The sequence below is a fragment of the Bubalus kerabau genome, chromosome 1 (assembly GCF_029407905.1).
Source record: "Bubalus kerabau isolate K-KA32 ecotype Philippines breed swamp buffalo chromosome 1, PCC_UOA_SB_1v2, whole genome shotgun sequence".
Classification (NCBI taxonomy): domain Eukaryota; kingdom Metazoa; phylum Chordata; class Mammalia; order Artiodactyla; family Bovidae; genus Bubalus; species Bubalus kerabau.
This window is the reverse complement of record NC_073624.1, coordinates 148,862,050-148,879,552: the sequence shown is the minus strand read 5'-3', so window position 1 is coordinate 148,879,552 and position 17,503 is coordinate 148,862,050. Positions and strand designations below refer to the sequence as shown.

The following is a 17,503-nucleotide window of genomic DNA, read 5'->3' as shown; positions in this document are numbered from 1 at the left end:
AAATGATATGAATGGTCAGTTCCAGGGGATGGGATCAAAAATGACTTCCCTCTGGCATTTTTGGAACTATTTGAAGTTTCTATACCAAAAATATGTTACTTTGTATTTGAATCTGTATTTACACAATTGTTTTTTTTAATATGATGCTGTAGATGAAGGGTTCAAGAGATGGCTGGTGGTGATGGCTGCACAACAGTATGAATGAATTAAATTTACTTAAATTTACGGACCTGTACACTCAAAAAATGGTTGAGATGGTAAATTTTATATTATGTACATTTTATCACAACTAGAAAATTATTTTAATGTGATGTAAATGCCTAAGCTTTCTTGTCCAAAAACAAGCCAAGGAATTTTTTTTTAATGGCTATTTGCATTATCAAAAATTTTACAAATACTCTAAGAATACAAAGAAATAAAACTGTGAACCTGGCAGATAACAACAGCTAACTAGCTCAAACCCTATCCCCTCAGTAACACTGAATCATCTGTTTAAGTCAATCTTCATTTAACTGTTTCGAGACCTGGTATGAAGGCACAGTATCTGCAAGCCACTTCACAGGCACATTATGTATACAATGGGAGAAATATCTGAGGTCATGTGTTAAAAAAAAAACAAAAAAACTTATAGGCAGTCATTTTAAAAACTCAATACAGGGACTTCCCTGGCAGTCCAGGGGTTAAGACTTAACCTTCCAATGCAGGGGTGTGGGTTCAATGCCTGAATGGGGGGCTAAGATCCTACATGCTTCATGGCCAAAAAAACAGAAGCAACAATGTAATAAATTCAATGACTTTTAAAATGACCCACATCAAAAAAAGCTTTAAAAAATTAATTAAAATAAACAAATAAAACTCAGTACATAAAGACTTAGAATTCACCTTTAGCTTTTTAAAAAAAAACAAACCATGTTCTTAGTGGCCAAAGAAGGCTTCTGACACTAAGGAGTCCCAACAGACAAGAAGGCAGAGTCTAAGTGAGGACTACTGACAACCTTTCGGTATTTGGTTTAGTCAGGATTATTGGAGAAGGCAATGGCACCCCACTCCAGTACTCTTGCCTGGAGAATCCCCCGGATGGAGGAGCCTGGTAGGCTGCAGTCCATGAGGTCACTAAGAGTCAGACAGGACTGAGCGACTTCACTTTCACTTTTCATTTTCATGCATTGGAGAAGGAAATGGCAACCCACTCCAGTGTGCTTGCCTGGAGAATCCCAGGGACGGGTGAGCCGGACGGGCTGCCGTCTATGGGGTCGCACAGAGTCGGACACGACTGAAGTGACTTAGCAGCAGCAGCAGTACTGACAACCTAATCTCTCATTGGCTTGCAAATGCAAAGCGTCGACAAGCCGCCTGTGTACTGAGTGTTTGGGGAGCTTTAGAAACTCACAGGAGCTTCTAACACAGGGATGTGGGCAGCACATGTATGACCCAAACTACAGTGAGGATGATGGTCCCTGATTAAATGCAGACAAGTAAGAGAACTGAAGATACAGACACATTCCACCCAGTGCTCCCGGCAGCTAGAGACATCTCTAACAAGACTTCTGAAATGAGGAGAGATGACAGAGCAGTGCAGAAGCAACACCAGTGGGACTCAGGTGAGAGCCAGACATTTCTCCAAGTGGGCAACTCTGACCCTTCTGTCCAAAACTAGATGTTGTCTTATCTGCCAAAAACTTTCACTGGGTGCAAAAGTCTGACCTCTGGAGATGGTCCTTAGCCAGGGCAGGTGCTGAATGCCAATTAGAGCAAAGGGGACTCACTGTGGGTGCGTCTTGTAAAGGGACCCGTCGACACCAACCGTGGTCCGCAGCCTGGGCGTGCCCTTGTTATCTCGCAGGCGGCTCAAGATGGCGCCCAGGGTCGCCGCCACCAGGTTGGCAGAGCGAAATGAGACGATGGTGCACACGTGCTGAACCGCAACACAGTCGTCATCAGACGGCTCCACTCCCAGGCGGGTCAGGATCTCTTTGGCATTGTGGAGGCCTTCCTTATTCCTGTGAAGTCAGAGGCCAAGCCTCGTTAGTTAAGGACTACAGCAGGCAGCGCACTGCTGTGAGCGCTGGGGCTTGAAGGTCCTGGGGAGGTGAGCTGACCATTCATCATGTGTGTGTGGCAAGGGAAAAGTGCCTGAGACGGGGTCTCCTCCGTAAGAAGTCAGAAAGCAGCAGGAGGAAAAACCGTGATGGTTAAGTTACGTCAGGCACATGGAGGAGAAGAGGCGCCAGACCACACGGGCCCTGAACAGGTGGAGAAATAGCTGCTTTCATCCCAGGGCTCAGTGCTTCAGAGATGTGAGGGAATCTCCTGGTCTTTGGGTCTGTAGTATGCCCCTGGAGTCTTACACATTCTTCCACGATTTTTTCAGTCAGCGTTTAATTTCCTGCATTCTTGTTATTTAGTCGCTAAGTCATGTCCAGTTCTTTTGCTACCCCATGGACTGTGGCCTGCCAGGCTTCTCTGCCCATGGGATTTCCCAGGCAAGAATACTGGAGTGGGTTGCCATTTCCTTCTCCAGGGGATCTTCCTGGCCCAGGGATCGAACCCACTTCTCCTGCTTGGCAGGTGGATTCTTTACCACTGAGCCACCTGGGAAGTCCATAATTTGCTGCATATATGCGTTGTACAGCTTTTGTTGGATTTAAAGTATATCCTGGAGGATACAGCTTTATTACTATTGTAGATGTTGTCTTAAAAAAAAGTACATATACACACGTATTTTAAATGTACCATATTAAAATGTTAACAATGGAAAACCCTGGGTAAGAGATACATACTATCTTTGTAGTTTTTCTGTAATTCTAAAAATCATCTAAAAGATTTTAAAATATGTACATATTTTAATTACTGTCAATACATAGGAATATAATTAACTTTTGTATCTTATCTCCAGACATCATTACTAACCTCTTCTGTTATTCTAATCACTTGTCTAGATATGTTGGTATCCATACAAATACATTTGCAATTAACGACAGTTATACTTCCTCTTTTTTTATTCTTATGCCTTTAATTTCTTTTCCTTTTTTCTTTTGTAAAAAAATATTGGCGCTAAGGCCCCAGGACAATGCTGACTAGAAACAGGTGATACTAACACAGGGCACTTAACTAGGAGCTCTGACAACCCATAGGCGTGGAAGGGGTGGCAGAGGCTCAAGAGGGAGGGGACATATGCATACTTACGGCTGATTCATGTTGTTGTGTAGCAGAAACCAATACAACATTGTAAAGCAATTATCCTCCAATGAAACAACAAAAAAAGAATCAGGTGATACTATCTTGGTCCGGAATTTAAAGAGAATGCTTCCAATATATCTTCACTGGTAAGATGTTCTTAATAAATGTTTTTTTTTGAGATAGGCTTTATTACAACATAGATGCCTTCTTGAGCTAGTTCAAGTGGGTTTTGTTTCTTGGTAACCAAAGAGTCAACACCGTAAACAGGCCCAGAGGAAGGCAGGCATTTCCTGACTTTGTCAATGATTCTGAGATAAGCCACACATCTCTTGCTCCCTCCCCTCCCAACAGCTGAGCAGGAGACCTGAGAAGGGAGACTGTTGGAAACTCGGGAGTGTGGCTCCCCATTTGCAGGTCCTGAAGGAGAGGTCCTAGGAAAAGGCCAGGACTCAAAAAGAGTAGGTTCAGATAAACCCCTTTCCATTTACATCAGCATCCTCTCCCTGGAGCCAAGCTATGATGCCACCGGCTCTGAACTTCCAGACCCACACCATGGGCAGTGGGCATGAAAGGGCATCTCTAGCATCAAGCTAACCCTATCTTTAAGCAGGTGGCCTCACATGGCTACGTGGAGTCTCCTGAAGCCGGAATAGAACCTGGTGGCACACGGAACCAGTCACAGGACAGGTGCCCTTCAGACATTCCGCTACATCAAGGCTACATCAAGGCCTGTTATTTGCAGGCCTTGGGTGGACTTGAGACAGAGAAGTCTGGGGTTCTTATGTTGAGGTCAAAAGATAGAAGCCAGGTTGCTGGCTGGACTCTGTCCTTCTATGTCTATCTGTCCTATCTCATCTGTTAACCAGTGCTTCTCAAACTTGTGCCAAGGAACATGTGTGGCTGTGAACAAGTGAAAGAATGGGGGGGTGGGGGGTGGGAGACAGAGAGGGGAGTGGGGTAGGGAGAGTGCAGAGGGTGCTTCAGGTACAAAAGGATTGTGGGAAATGACCAGTTAACCAAAGTGAACTAGGCTTTCTTTTATATATTAATGAGTACTTATACTTCTCTAAATATTTCCCAGTCCTAGTGACCACAAAACCCATTTCTTCGGGGAACACCTAATGATCTTGAGGTCAGTAGGGTTCCCTGGAACACTGTCTGGTGAAAACCCTGATATCCCAAGGTGGGATTAACCCAGGCCTGAGCTCAATCAGTTCCTGTTCACCTCCAGGATCAGCTGTATGTGGGGTTGGGGAGAGTGAAGGAGAAGGGGATGCTTTGGTAATCACACCATTCAAGAAGCATTTGCCCCTAACTCGACGACTTTTTAATGTGCTGCCACCAGGTGCCCGCAGGGAGAGCAGCCCAGGGTGGGTCAGCCAAGTGAGAGGGGAGACCGGCCCAGAAAGCCCTAACACTCCTCAGGAGAAGCCCAGCAAACCAGGACTCAAGCAGGTAACGAGAGACCCGTCGTTCTTCTCTGCCCCATGCCCCCCGGAAAGCCTTGAGGGGAGGCACCTACTTTTCGATGGCCGACACGTCACTGGTGTTAAACTTCCCTCTGGTGAGCAGCTCTGGGGTGATCCGCCCTTCAAATAAGAGGCCCTCCTTGGCCATCTTAACCAGGATCAGTCGGACCAGCTCGCCCAGGTACATGCCACTGACCATCTTCTCAAACCTGCAGGAGCAAAGCACCAGGCACTCGTCAGTCCCTCCTAGGTACTCACCACTGTGCCATCTCATGAGTGGTGGGAGAGACGTGAAAGGAGAGGAAGACACGGCCTGAATTCTCACAAGCGCACAGTCTCCCTGGCAGGCAAGACCACGCATGTGTGTGAGTAAACAATGAACAGACAGTGGGGGAGCAGGATTATCCAGAGCCCACACCCATTCCCAGGAAAGGAAACAGGAGGAGAGCGCCAAGGACAGGGGCAGTCAGGGAAGGCTGCCTGGAGGTGGAGGGAACATCAGGATTTAGATGGAGGGTAACGAGGAGGGACCCAGACAGGAATGAGTAGGATATGATCATCTTGTGCAAAACTTTATGCCTTGCTTTTTATTTTTATTGTTTTGGGGCCATGGCACCTGGCTTACAGGATCTTGGCTTGCCTGGATCTTAGCTCTTCGAGCAGGGATCGAACCTCTGCCCTAGCAGTGTAAGCACTGAGTCCTAACCACTGGAGTGCTAGGGAATTCCAATCACTGTACTTTCATCTTTATCCCTCTATCAGGAAGCTCTCCAATTCCTGTGGCAAGGTGGTCAGGAAGTGTAGATGTCTTCTCTGAGGGAAGATGACAGGGCTGAAATGCAGCCATTCCCCATGGGACCTCTGTCGCTGGTCACCTTCCTGGCACTGATGTTCTCTTCTCCAGACAAGAGAGACCAAGAAAAAAGGTCTCCAAGAAAGTGCTTTGTGCAACTCACTCCTTCCCCACTGACCTGCCCTTACACTCCAGGAGAGGGCTCCCCAGTAGCTTAAAACCAACCGGCTCCTCCTACCACTCCGGCCACGTTCAGCCACAGGCCAATCACAGTGGATCGGCCCTCCTGCCTCCCCTGGGAGGTGGTGGGCGGTGCGAGTGCTGCGGCTGCAGCAGCCATTTTGAGCCCAACACTGCAGGGGAGAGGCAGCCAGGAACCGGGGCTCGAAGCCATATCTGAGCCAGAGCCAGGTCCTGAGTCCTGGCTGACAAGGGGGCCAGGAGGAAGCCCAGAGCAAGACAGATCAGAGGCAGGTCCACATCCAGGCGGCTGGCCTCTGCTCCGAGGGAGCCCAGCTGGCACACCCAGGGCTGGCTGTGACACAGCAAAACAATCTGCTCCACTCAGAGCCGGGCGCGGGGGCCAGGGATGCTGCTGGGACCTGAGCCCGCGGCCCTTCCTCCCCCCAAATCAAGGAGTGGAGAAACACGAGCTCTCATTGTTCAGACAGGACCAGACAGGACTGCCCTGGCCACGGTTGTGTTGAGGATCCCTGGCAGGAGGGCACCCTGCTGAGTCCTCGCTGCCCCACCCAGCTCCTGTCCCAGGCACCTGTGGGAACAGCTTTAGTGCCACCCAAACTGGAATCTCAGAGCAGACAGGAGCCAGACTGCCTGAACTGAACTCCAGCCCTACCACTTTATTATGTTACTTACCTCTTTGGGCCTCAGTTTCTTTACCTGCATAATGGGGATCACACAGGGCCCACCTATAAGGTTGTTGTATGAAACATAGAAGTGGATATAGGTAAAATGCTCCAGTGCCTGACCAATACTGAGCCATGGCCCTTGCTGTGTCTCCTACCTAATTAAGCACTTTATGTGTATTAACTTATTTCATCCTTATTATAAACCCTATGAGATAGACATTATCATTATCCCCATTCCACAGATGAGAAAACTGAGGCATAGAAAGGTTATATAACTTGCCCACAGTCGTAGGGCTGATGAGTGGCAAATTATTTTCAATCCAGTTAAATCTAGCCTCGGATTCCAAGCTCTAAGCACTGTGCTGTTCTGTCTCTCCCATGGACAGTGTCATTAAAAGTCACCTGTATTACTGTCATGTTGGCAGCCACCAGCCCCAGCCCAGCCTAGTCTCTGCTCGTCTACCTCCAGCTCACTCCTCTAGGCAGCCTGCCCCCGCTACTGGGCAAATTTGACAACAAGAAGGTTCTTCCCCCTTATGGTGGACTACAGTCAGCCTTGTGTACCTCCCTACCATTGCTGCTGCTGCTTCTTTTTTATTTTTGGCCGCGCCAGGTCTCCGTTGCTGTGCCCAGGCTTTCTCTAGTTGCAGGGAACAGGGGCTACTCTCTAGTTGCAGAGCATGGGCTCGAATGCTATCGGGGTTCAGCAGTTGTGGGGCACAGGCTTCGTTGCCCCACAGAATGTGGGATCTTCCCAGACCAGGGATCAAACCACACCTCCTGCATTGGCAGGTGGATTCCTAAACCACTGGACCTCCAGAGAAGTCCCACCCATTGCTTCTTGTTCTGCCTTCTGGAGACACTCAGAATGATCTGCTCCCTTTTCTACATGATGGTCTCTTAGACACATAGACACTGCCATCCCCCTTTTCAGATAAAGGAAGCCTGAGGCCAAGAATCTGTCCTTTCCCAGTCCCTAGAGTCCCTGCTGGAGCAGCAGAACAAGGAAACAGCGCTTATCAGAAGCCTCCAGCGAAAGCCAGCAAGCCGTGATCTGCTGCTCAGCAGTCAGATACCTATGACCACAGGCCAGTGGGTGGCACCATGGTGTTGCAGCCTCGCTGCATGCTGGTGGGCACAGGCAGGGCTGTGGCCCACAGGGCCTGGGGGAGTCTGGGAAAGGTGAGCAGGGGATTGGATGCTGACAAGGAATGCCCTTGGCAGCCAGGGTCTGCTCCAACGGGCAACTCAGGGTCAGAGAAGGAAGGTGAGGTCTGTGAGCACCTAAAGAGGATTAGAACTGCTGAGAGAGTCTATGGAGCAGGCAGAGCAACAGTAAGGAAGGTGTTTGGAGGATGACTTGAAAAGAGGTGCAATTACTCTACCACCATCCAGGCCAAAGATTTCTCCAGGCCAGACCTCCCTGCTGGCACATTCACTGCTGCTGCTGCTGCTCTGGGGGGCGGTGTCTCCTTCACTATGAAGATGTGAGAGGGAATCACAGGGGAATGGGATTCAGAATTCCTAACAAAGCAGAAAATAAAAGAAAATGGAAGAGCAAAAGGCCTAAGAAGACAAGAAGAGGAGAAGGAAAATTAAAAATGAAAGAAGTGGAAGCTACATCTGCAGTAGGACACAGGTGTGGAACCAGGACAGAGGGCAGCAGGGAGGAAGGCAGGCCATGTCCGATCCCTTTTAGAGGGAGAAGCCTTCTAACCTGGGAGCTAGGGGAGGGGTCCTGAAGCAGCTGTCAGCAACGGAGGCAGGAGCCACAGAGCCGCTGTGCTGATACCCTTCCTGTCAGCTGTATGTGGTCAGTACTCGGTAAATGTAAACTTCCATCCAAACAAATGAGGGGATGCACAGTGGTCTAGAGCCCACCTGGGCACAGAGCCTTTAGATAGAGCTAGCTAGATACTAGTTAGCTAGCTAGCACACCTGTTTCCAGCCCTGGTTAAAAACTAGAATCACTTGCAGGCTCTTGAAGACAGGCCTCAGCCTAGGCCAAGTAGGATTGGGAGGGAAGGTGGGTAGGGTGGGAAAATACCTAGGCAATAATATGTTTTTTAAAGGTCTCTACGTAATTCTTCTTTATTTTTTCTGGCCATGCCATGCAGCTTCTGGCATCTTAGTTCCCTGACCAGGGATTGAACCTAGACCCTTGGCAGTGAAAGCGCAAAGTCCTAACCACTGGACAACCAGGGAATTCCCCTTAAAAAAAAAAAAATGTTTTAATGTAATTCTAGTGAAAAACATTCCTCTAGGGGATGTCCTGGGGAATTCTTCTAAGGAATTAAGATTCCCCATGCCGGGTAGCACAGCCAAAAAAAAGAAAAACATTCCTTTAGACCATTCATGATAATGTTTGCTCATAAATGATGAAATGCCTCTTAAGACATTCTGGAAGTTCACTATGAAAAACATGTACTTTCCAGCAGGACAGAAAACCACAAACCTAAGCCAAATTAAACCTCAATTTAAGCCAGCCGCCCTGTCCCAGGGTCCTAGTGCCTTAACTTCCCCATCAGTCAAATGGAGCAAGCACCTTTCCCTGGTACAAGGAAAACAGAACGGCTTTGAAGAACTTGACATTGTACAGAAGACACAGGGAAGACCCCCAAAATCAGGCAGATGCCTAGGAGACCAGCTACATTAACTTTGGCAAAAAACCCTCTGACCAATAGCCTATTTCTAGCAATATATGATACAACTCAAGATCTGTCATCTCTTCGGGACTGTTCTTCCCAAGACCTGACCTATGGTTCAGTCAGCAGGGAAGGTGGAGATGGACCTTATCCCACCTGTCTCACTCTTATACATGCACTTATTTCCCACCCATTTCCCAGCCGCACTTCTTATCCACTACTCACCCTCCAACCCCCATCCACCCATCCACCTATCTTTACGTGTCCATCTTCTATCCATCCCCTATTCCAAATATGTTTATTGAAAGTCAACTGGGAGGCCAGTTCACATTTCAGCCCGAGGATACAGTTCAATTCTTTAGAGAAATTCAGAACTAAATCAAAACGGATGACGGAAAATCCAGGTTTCCAGCCAAGCCACGCAGGATCCCTACATTAAGGCTAAGGAAATAGCCAAGGCCCTGGGCCTTATCTGCTCAGTTAGCACAGGCAACTGCCCAACCTGCTTTGCTGAGAGGGGTGACTTGAGACTCAGTGATTGACAGTAACTACAGGTACATTGTTTCTTATCTGAAACCCCTTGGGTCACATATGCTTGGGAATGTGGACATTTGAGGATTTTAGAGATGTAATATGGTACACATGCCCCATAGTACTGAATAGCCCCAGAGGTGCCTGAGGCAGGACTATAATCAACCACAGATCTCCAGTGACATATATAAACACGCAAGTAAATAGCTTCAAGGCAGCCGGGGTCAGGTTTTAGAATTGGGGTTTAGGTCAATGGATTGAGGGGAAAAAACCTTTGGTTATCAGAGCTGGGGCTCTTTATTATCCAGCTGGTGTTTCGGCATGCAGAGCAGAAGTTCAATGCTGGGTCTAAGAACTCAGGATTCTCCCAGTAAGAGATCTCATTTATTCACCACCACCACTCCCAGTGGAGGGAGGCTGGCCATTTATGCAATTCCATTAACTCAGGTGGAAGGCCCAATCAGCCAGACTGGGGGACTGAGATCTTTTGGGTGACAGATTTCAAAATGAACAACTTCCTGACATTGTCTCTCTGGCAAAGGATAAAGGCAATTAAGCTCACAGGGTCAATGAACATCTCCCAGCGTGCTGATACAGCACCCAACTTCAGAATAAGGCTGCTGGGAGGTCAAAGAGGGCAGCATGCTAGCGTCACAGAGAAAGATGAATATGCACTTCAGGAAACAAGGGGCTCACAGGAAGCAATGCCCACGCCAGCCTGAATAATATCACTCATACTTCTGTGGCCAGAGCTCTCCAAGGCAAGACCAACTTGCCAGAGAAGTCTGATGCGATGTTCTTTATCAGCTGTGACCCATCTGGCTTATACATGACACAGAAGAAGGTCTCCCCACAGTCTGCATGACTCACATGGCTCCCAACCACTCCCCTGCATGACAGGTATTTGTATATGTGACTTCCCTCCCCAACAGGACCTTAAGTTCTGGAAGGGAAGGTGCCACTCTGTATGCCTGGAGCCAAGCACTGAGCTGGCACATCTCAGGTGCTCAAGAAGTGTGTGCAGAATGAATGGACACTTGCTTGCTCTCCCTGCTCGCCAGACACCCCACATGCTGAGTGGCCTCTCCCACCCTCAGCAGCAAACCCTACTGAGGACATCATATGGAAATGTTTTTAAACCTTAGCTTCAGGCTAATGCTTCTGTGCTTTTAATTTTTAAAATGTTTAAAATACAAGAATACAATCACAGTGTAATTAAACAGAAATTTGGGGGTGGAGTTGGGGGGGTGGTAAATTGGGAGATTGGGATTGATGCATACACGTTATTACTATATATAAAACAGATAACTAATAAGAACCTACTGTATAGCACAGGGAATTTTACTCAATACACTGACCTATATGGGAACAGAATCTAAAAAAGAGTGGATAAATATATCAATATAAGCGATTTGCTTTGTTGTATAGCAGAAACCAACACAACACGGTAAATCAACTATACTTCAATAAAAATTAATAAGGAGAAAATAATTTAAAATACGCTTTCAATGTTGCAGACGCCACAGCTGTGTGTGTCTCAAAAAAAGTGAGATAATATACACTTGATGGGTGATCTTTTTGTGATCACCTGGCTTCCTGCCCCTCTCGTCATCCACCCCAAATCTCCCCTTAAGCGTCCCATACGTCCTCTCTATGACTAGTAAGAAAGGGTGGGACTCACAGCTGCTTCCCGGGGTTGAGCGACCCCCGGTCTATCTCCCGGTCGAACTCGGTGCGGATGTCCTCCAGGGCCCCGTCGTCCCCGAAGGCCCCCCACTCGGTGTTGACGCACATCCTTCCCTCGTCGCCCTCCACCAGGTCGATGTGTCTCAGCTCCTCCATGTAGCAGGCGTTGGTGCCGGTACCTGGACGAGGGAGACGAGATCAGCAGCTGTGACCACACCACGTCACGAGAGAGACGGCAGCGCTAGCTGGAAACACCGGCCTCAGGAAGGGACAAGGACAGGGCGGGCGTTACCAATGATGAGGCCGACTTCACACTGCTGGTCGTCGTAGCCACAGGTCATCATGGTCCCCACCGTGTCGTTCACCACAGCCACAATGTTGGCATCGTAGTCCTGGAGGGAGAGAAGAGGGGGTCACTGCCCACTCACATGTGGAGCAGAGACCACCAGCCTTTGAGATAGCCTGGCTGGAGGGCTCTCATTTCATAGTCTCCGCTGCTGCTTTCATCACTGCGGGCACTCAAATTCACCACATTCAAGCCCAGTGATCACATTATGGAGACAAAAAGGTGCCCTTCATTATTTGGCTTACGATTCTTTTCAGTGTGGAGTTCACTCACAGAGCCACAGCCCTGTGTAAACATCCCAATGCATCCGTGTGCCTTCTGCATTTGCTGCAACCCTGGCATGCTGCACTCGATCACACCAGCTCCCTGCACAGCTGCTCTCCTGTCAAAAGGAGGCCAACCCCTGCCCAAGAGCTTGGCTCTTTGGTAGCACCTCGGACAGCTCTGCTTTGAACCAGCCCCGACCTTCCAGACTGTGAGCTCTCACTGCTCACCTGCCTCGGTCTTCAAGGACCTACACCCACACCACCGCCACAGGCCATGCACTACCGTCCCCTGAAAGAACCTTAGTCACACAGCCTTCTCCCCACACTCCCCACCTCTAGGTGGTCAAGGCAAGTGGCTAGTGAGAAGTTACCCCACGCTTTTTGATGGCTTTGTCAAGCAGCTTCACCACATCAGTTCCCTCCACGCCGCTCGCTTTAAATCTCTTTGTCCAGGTGATCAGGATGGCCTGCATAGGAGAGCACAGAGGGGTCGGAAGAGGGCTAGGAGGCCTCCGCAACCTCCAGGTCCCTGGGGAGTCTGCTCAAGGACAGTGACTAAGCTGAGGCCCGGGGGGCTGTGGGGGACACATTGCATCGGGTAACAGACCCAGACTCTTATCTCCTGCTTATCCATCCACACAATGGATTTCTCTGGGGGCTGCCACAGGAAAAAAAAACCTTGCAGCTCACACTCAGTCAGTGGCTGGCTAGTGCGGTGGTGTCACACAGCATGCAGATCTAACTGGTGTCAACTGCACAGCCAGACTTCATTTAGAAAGAGAAATGCTGTTATTACCTGACCACCTGTCTGTATTTTCAAACCAGACCTTGGTTTCCACGGCCCCAAGGAACTTTCTTTCATCAGAGCCAAATTTCGAAGAGAAACAAAATGCTAAGATAATTCTTGGCTACTGTGCTTCTAAGAGCCAAGTCCTAAGCTTAAAGGATAACACTAACTGTGATTCATGCCTCTTCCACAAGTTTGGAATGTAAGTCCCATTTGTAAGCGATGACTCTACGTATACAGTATAATCCATTTCCGTGTGTATATTTCTAGAGAAACACAAAGGACAGATACCCAGTGGTAATTCACTTGAGACTACAGAAGCGTAGCAATTTTACGTTTTGCCTTACACCTTTATATTATTTCAATAGTTTTACATATTGCCTCTGTATCTTTTTCCTTAAATCAAGGATCCAAGAAAAGAATATTGTTCTACGTGACTATTCCCCAAGTACAGGAAGTCATTATAAATGCGGCTTGTTTGGGAAGAGCTGCTACTTAGGCCCCGTGGTCTCCAGGGTGACACAGGGATGGGGGAATGTCCACACTGCGCTGCCCTGCGCTCCGAGAGCCAGGTAGCCTCCATGCAGGATGCATCAGGAAGGGCGGGCAGCAGCCTGCAGCTGACCCGGCATTCCAAAAGCCCCCAGACACTGTTATCACCCTTTCGACACTCAGGCCCCCCCAAAGCCTTGGAAAACACGGTGCTGTGGAAAGAACATGGACTGGAAATCAAGACATCGATCCTATCCCCACCACTTCTGTCCATTTCCTCGTGGGCAGTCTTCCCAACTCCTCTGAGGGTGACTCTGTTCATCTGTCAAAAAAGGCAGCTGGTCTAGACACTCTTGAAGGTCCCAGGCAGCCTTGAGGAGCGGGCACAGGCCTCCAGATGGGTAATTAGATCCTGGGATCCACTGGCTTCCTAGCAGGCAGCATGCCCGGCTGAGCAAGCCCTCCCCAGAGAAGGGTCAAGGCTGGCAGGTGGCGGCCACACTTTTGGCTCTTTCTCTGCCAGGCACCATCTGCTCTGCTCTGCCCTGTGGGGCTCTTGTGCCCCCGAGGACGTTCCCTATCCACTTCTGCAACGTCTTCTTTCTTGGAAGACAGCACCTCTGCCAGGCAGGCCACACCTGTGTGCAGCTTTCTCCCAGGGCCTAGCCCAACCCACAAGGATGGCACTCGGTCCACGGCCACTGGTGAACCAGCAAACAGCCAGCAGCCGCTTCACTCCCGGCCCATCTCCTGCCTCTTCCGGCGGGAGCAGGGAAGTCTCACCCTGTCTTCTGCCCAGGAGCGTGGCTGTCAAGCCTCAGCTCTCAAAAGCCAAAGGAAACTAGTACTGACAACAGTCCTCGTGAAAGGCCACTAACCCTGCTTTGTTTTCTTCCACGTGCTTGAGTTTAAGAAATGGTTTTCTCTACCAAATGGCCACAAATATCATGATTTGTCACGAAAAATACACATATAACTGAAGCAACTGAAAAATAAACATGGTTATCATGACCTTACATTCATTCTACAAATGCTTCTGAAAAAAAAAAAAAAAAAAAAATACAAGACACGCAGACCATCCAGTAAGAGAAAGGAAAAGGGTTCCTTAGCATTTCCCCTCTGGGGTGTCTGGGAAGCCTGATAATCCCAGAACGTCTTACCTCGTCTATTCTGGATTGCCGACAAGGGAAAGAAAACGTGAATCCCACAGGTAATTTCTTGTCCTTGATTTTTTTTTTCTCCATGAAGTCTCCCAGGCACTCAGCGACGTGATCAAAAAGCTGGAGGAAGCACAAGAGAGCAGTTGGGAAGGAGAAAGAGGACTTAGCACTTCAGGAAAATGTGAGGGATTCTCTGCCCAACACGGAAAGGAGCCTGGCTACCCTTGCTGCCCATCCCAAGGCACCTGGCAGCCAGGTGGGGCTTTCCCCGGAGGTTCAGTGTTAAGACTCCCCATGCTTCCACTGCAGGGGATGTGGGTTCGATCCCTTGTTAAGGAACTAAGATCATGTATGATGTGCAGCACAGTCAAAAAAAAAAAAAAGAGAAGCCAAGAAGTGCATGACTGGCAAAGCAGAGTCCCTTGAAAATAGCCTGCCTCGTGGGCCAGCACGGCTTAGGAGGCCTTTTTAAGCCTTCACATGGCCTCTCATGTATCACCTGGGTACTAAGATGTATCATCTGGGTATTTAGGAAATGTGAAAATAAGAGAAAAACAGTTCATCCTCCACTACACACAGGCCATGGACCGCCAGTAGCCATCCAGGCAGAGTGGCCATCTGGCCCCTTCTCTCTAACTCCATCATCTCTCTCTCCCTCACTGTCAGTGCCAGAAGCTCTGTGAGTCAATTGCCTAGCCTCCAGGCCACTTGAGTGATCTCACAATCTTCGAGTTATTCAATTTTTACTTTTAACTCAAGTTCAATATGCATGCAAAAAAAGTGCACGCATCCTAAGTGAAGGGTCCACTGGATTCTCACAAGGTGCACCCACCTGGGTCAGCACCCAGACACCCTCCCGTGCCGTCACTGCTACTGCCACCCAAACTCACAAGGCCTCGCAAGCCACTCTGACTTCCAACACCCTTTGCATGGTTGTCTACTATGGATAAAAGGAACAGCAGTGTGCACTCCGTGGCGTCTGCCTTCTTTTCCTCTACATTATGTGCGTGGGCCATCCACGTAGTTGTGTGAGAACCAGTGCTGGTTCTCACTGCTGCACAGTATTCTATGGTGTGAACAGACTACGATTTATTTAGCGAACTGCAATTCAAGTTCTACGGCCTGTTGTAGAACTTGCTGGCTCTACAACCTGTTGCCAGGATATGCATATGTATCTTAGAATCCACTAGAAAGAAGTCAGAACACTGTTTCCCTAGCCTCTGTGTGAACACTGTCAATGACAGCAAGCTCATCCCCTCTAAGGCAACTTCTTGGATTTATCCAATACCTCCCTATTTCTCTAAAGTATATCCAGAACTGAATATAATATTTCACATGTGTTCTGATAAAAAAAAAAAAAAGCTTAGTTGAACTAAGAACCTCCCTTTCTCTTAGCTCTCTACCTCCATTAATAGAACCAAACCATATATATGCTCTTTTGGCAACCATGCCACAGTCTAGGTAACCCCTCTTTTTTTTTCACGTGGCTGTCGTCTAACACTAGGCCTCCAGTGTGCATGGTATTGACACAGCTAATGGAGCTTCTTGAAGCCCAGAGAATGCAGCGTTTGCAGGGCTGAACCACCGTCACAGGAAGCAAGCTCAGCCAAGGCAAGGCCAACTGCCCGAAGGTTCTCGCTGCAGTCCTTCCCCTCCCCACCACCATATTAAACTTATAGTTCTATTCAGGTTTGATTTTAACAAATGTGTCCAGGAGAGAGCCCACGGGAAAGGGTGGAGTCCATGGGGGTAGATCCCCCGCAAATGCCTGAGGAGGGGGCAGGTTACCTCCCCTCTCCTTCTCTTCCCTCCTCATCTAAAGGGATTTGGGGGGAGACCTATACAGGGGAGGGGGCTGGTCCCCAGGCTGTGGGGGTGGTGCCTGGGATAAAGGGCTATGGAGGAACAAGAACCCAGAACAGGGAGGAGTCGGGGAATGGCACAAGGACCATTTGCCAGAATCCACAGCTTTCTGATTCCAGATTGAATTTACAGATAAAACACAACTAGACCAGAAGCAGCACCCACTTCCTCTCCCCGCTAGGGCTCTGGTTCTAGGGGAGAAGAGACAGTTTCACCAAAACCACAGTCTACTCACTCCGGGCCACTCTGTCGGAGCTCTCTGACACATTGAGGGGACAGAGGAAACCAAAATTAAACGTCGGATAAATCGTGTAGGAGGAACCCAGGAAGGACCTAGCCAGAGCAGGGCCAGGCACCACGGCTGCCCCCAGAGGGGGCCAGAAGTCAATATTCCCATCCCCATCTTTCCCCAGGTGTCTCTGACCCAGCTCTGCAGTCTGATCTTCCTGCCAAAGGAAAGGAAAGCTTGTCAGTTCTGACTTGGGAGCCTCTGTCTCTGAGTCACTATTACTGAGGCCATGGCGGCAGCGGCAACTCTGACCAAGGAGACACATGACCACCTTCCCTGGGAGAGCCCAGCTAAGCTTCCTGCGACCTACATTTCTGAGCGACGTAAACCCATTACTAAGCCCGACAGCTCGCCCCACGTCATCTGCCGGAAGAAGCTCCAGGCTCCCCGTGGCCCTCAGGGGAGCCGGCTGGGCGGAAGGCAGGCAGGCTGCGGGCAGGAAGAGGCAGGGAAGTGAGTTACACAGGGCTGGGGCGCTGGAAGCAGCCTCTGGACTGAAGTCAAACACACCCACCCCTTTGCACTCTGCTAAAAAGGAAATGCCATTTGTGGAATGTCCCAACGCAGGGGTGACAAGCCTGCTCAGAATAGACAGGAAGCTTCCCCCAGGCTAACTCCTGTCTGACCAACCAAAAACGGAAGCTACCCAGCCTCTCTGCACTCAAAATTTTAGTGACTAAAAAACATTTTTTTTTTCTTTCCTGACAACATGCACATTTATTTAATTTAAATAAATTTAAGTTATTTAGTATTCAAAACTCCCCAAGCTAAATAAGTGATGTTTTAAGAAGGACGCAATTATATTTCTGCAATTATTAACGCGTCAAGCTGTGCTGACACTTTCAAGATACTTTGTTTCCGTGTGTGTTATGTGTGTGTGTTATGTGTGTGTGTGTTGTGTGTGTGTGTGTGTGTTGTGTGTGTGTGTTATGTGTGTATGTGTTATGTGTGTGTGTGTTATGTGTGTGTGTTATGTGTGTGTGTGTTGTGTGTGTGTTATGTGTGTGTGTGTTATGTGTGTGTGTGTGTTATGTGTGTGTGTGTTATGTGTGTGTGTGTAGAGCAAGAGAGAAAAAAGGGTAGAACAAATAGCTAATTGGGAAATCTGGATAAAGGACATAAAAAGC

The 17,503-nt window shown here is 48.7% G+C and overlaps 1 protein-coding gene, 1 long non-coding RNA gene and 1 other non-coding gene across 7 annotated transcripts in view; 1 reads left to right on the top strand and 2 right to left on the bottom strand.

The window, feature by feature from the left end:
- Window positions 1–17,503, bottom strand: part of HK1 (hexokinase 1) — a 99,698-nt gene that overhangs the window by 19,680 nt on the left and 62,515 nt on the right. For all 5 annotated transcript variants that reach the window (XM_055534866.1, XM_055534875.1, XM_055534862.1 and 2 more), the window contains 6 exons: window positions 14,225–14,344; window positions 12,157–12,252; window positions 11,466–11,565; window positions 11,169–11,352; window positions 4,703–4,858; window positions 1,767–2,000 (listed from right to left, as the gene is read on the bottom strand). In XM_055534866.1, the coding sequence (XP_055390841.1) occupies window positions 1,767–2,000; window positions 4,703–4,858; window positions 11,169–11,352; window positions 11,466–11,565; window positions 12,157–12,252; window positions 14,225–14,344 (890 nt within the window). The remainder of the gene's footprint in view (window positions 1–1,766; window positions 2,001–4,702; window positions 4,859–11,168; window positions 11,353–11,465; window positions 11,566–12,156; window positions 12,253–14,224; window positions 14,345–17,503) is intronic.
- LOC129619668 (uncharacterized) lies at window positions 3,577–4,992 on the top strand. The gene is made up of 3 exons (XR_008698027.1): window positions 3,577–3,638; window positions 4,526–4,635; window positions 4,865–4,992. It is a non-coding gene; the product is annotated as an uncharacterized LOC129619668 (long non-coding RNA).
- On the bottom strand, window positions 8,444–8,516 carry TRNAE-UUC (transfer RNA glutamic acid (anticodon UUC)). The gene has a single exon. It is a non-coding gene; the product is annotated as a tRNA-Glu (tRNA).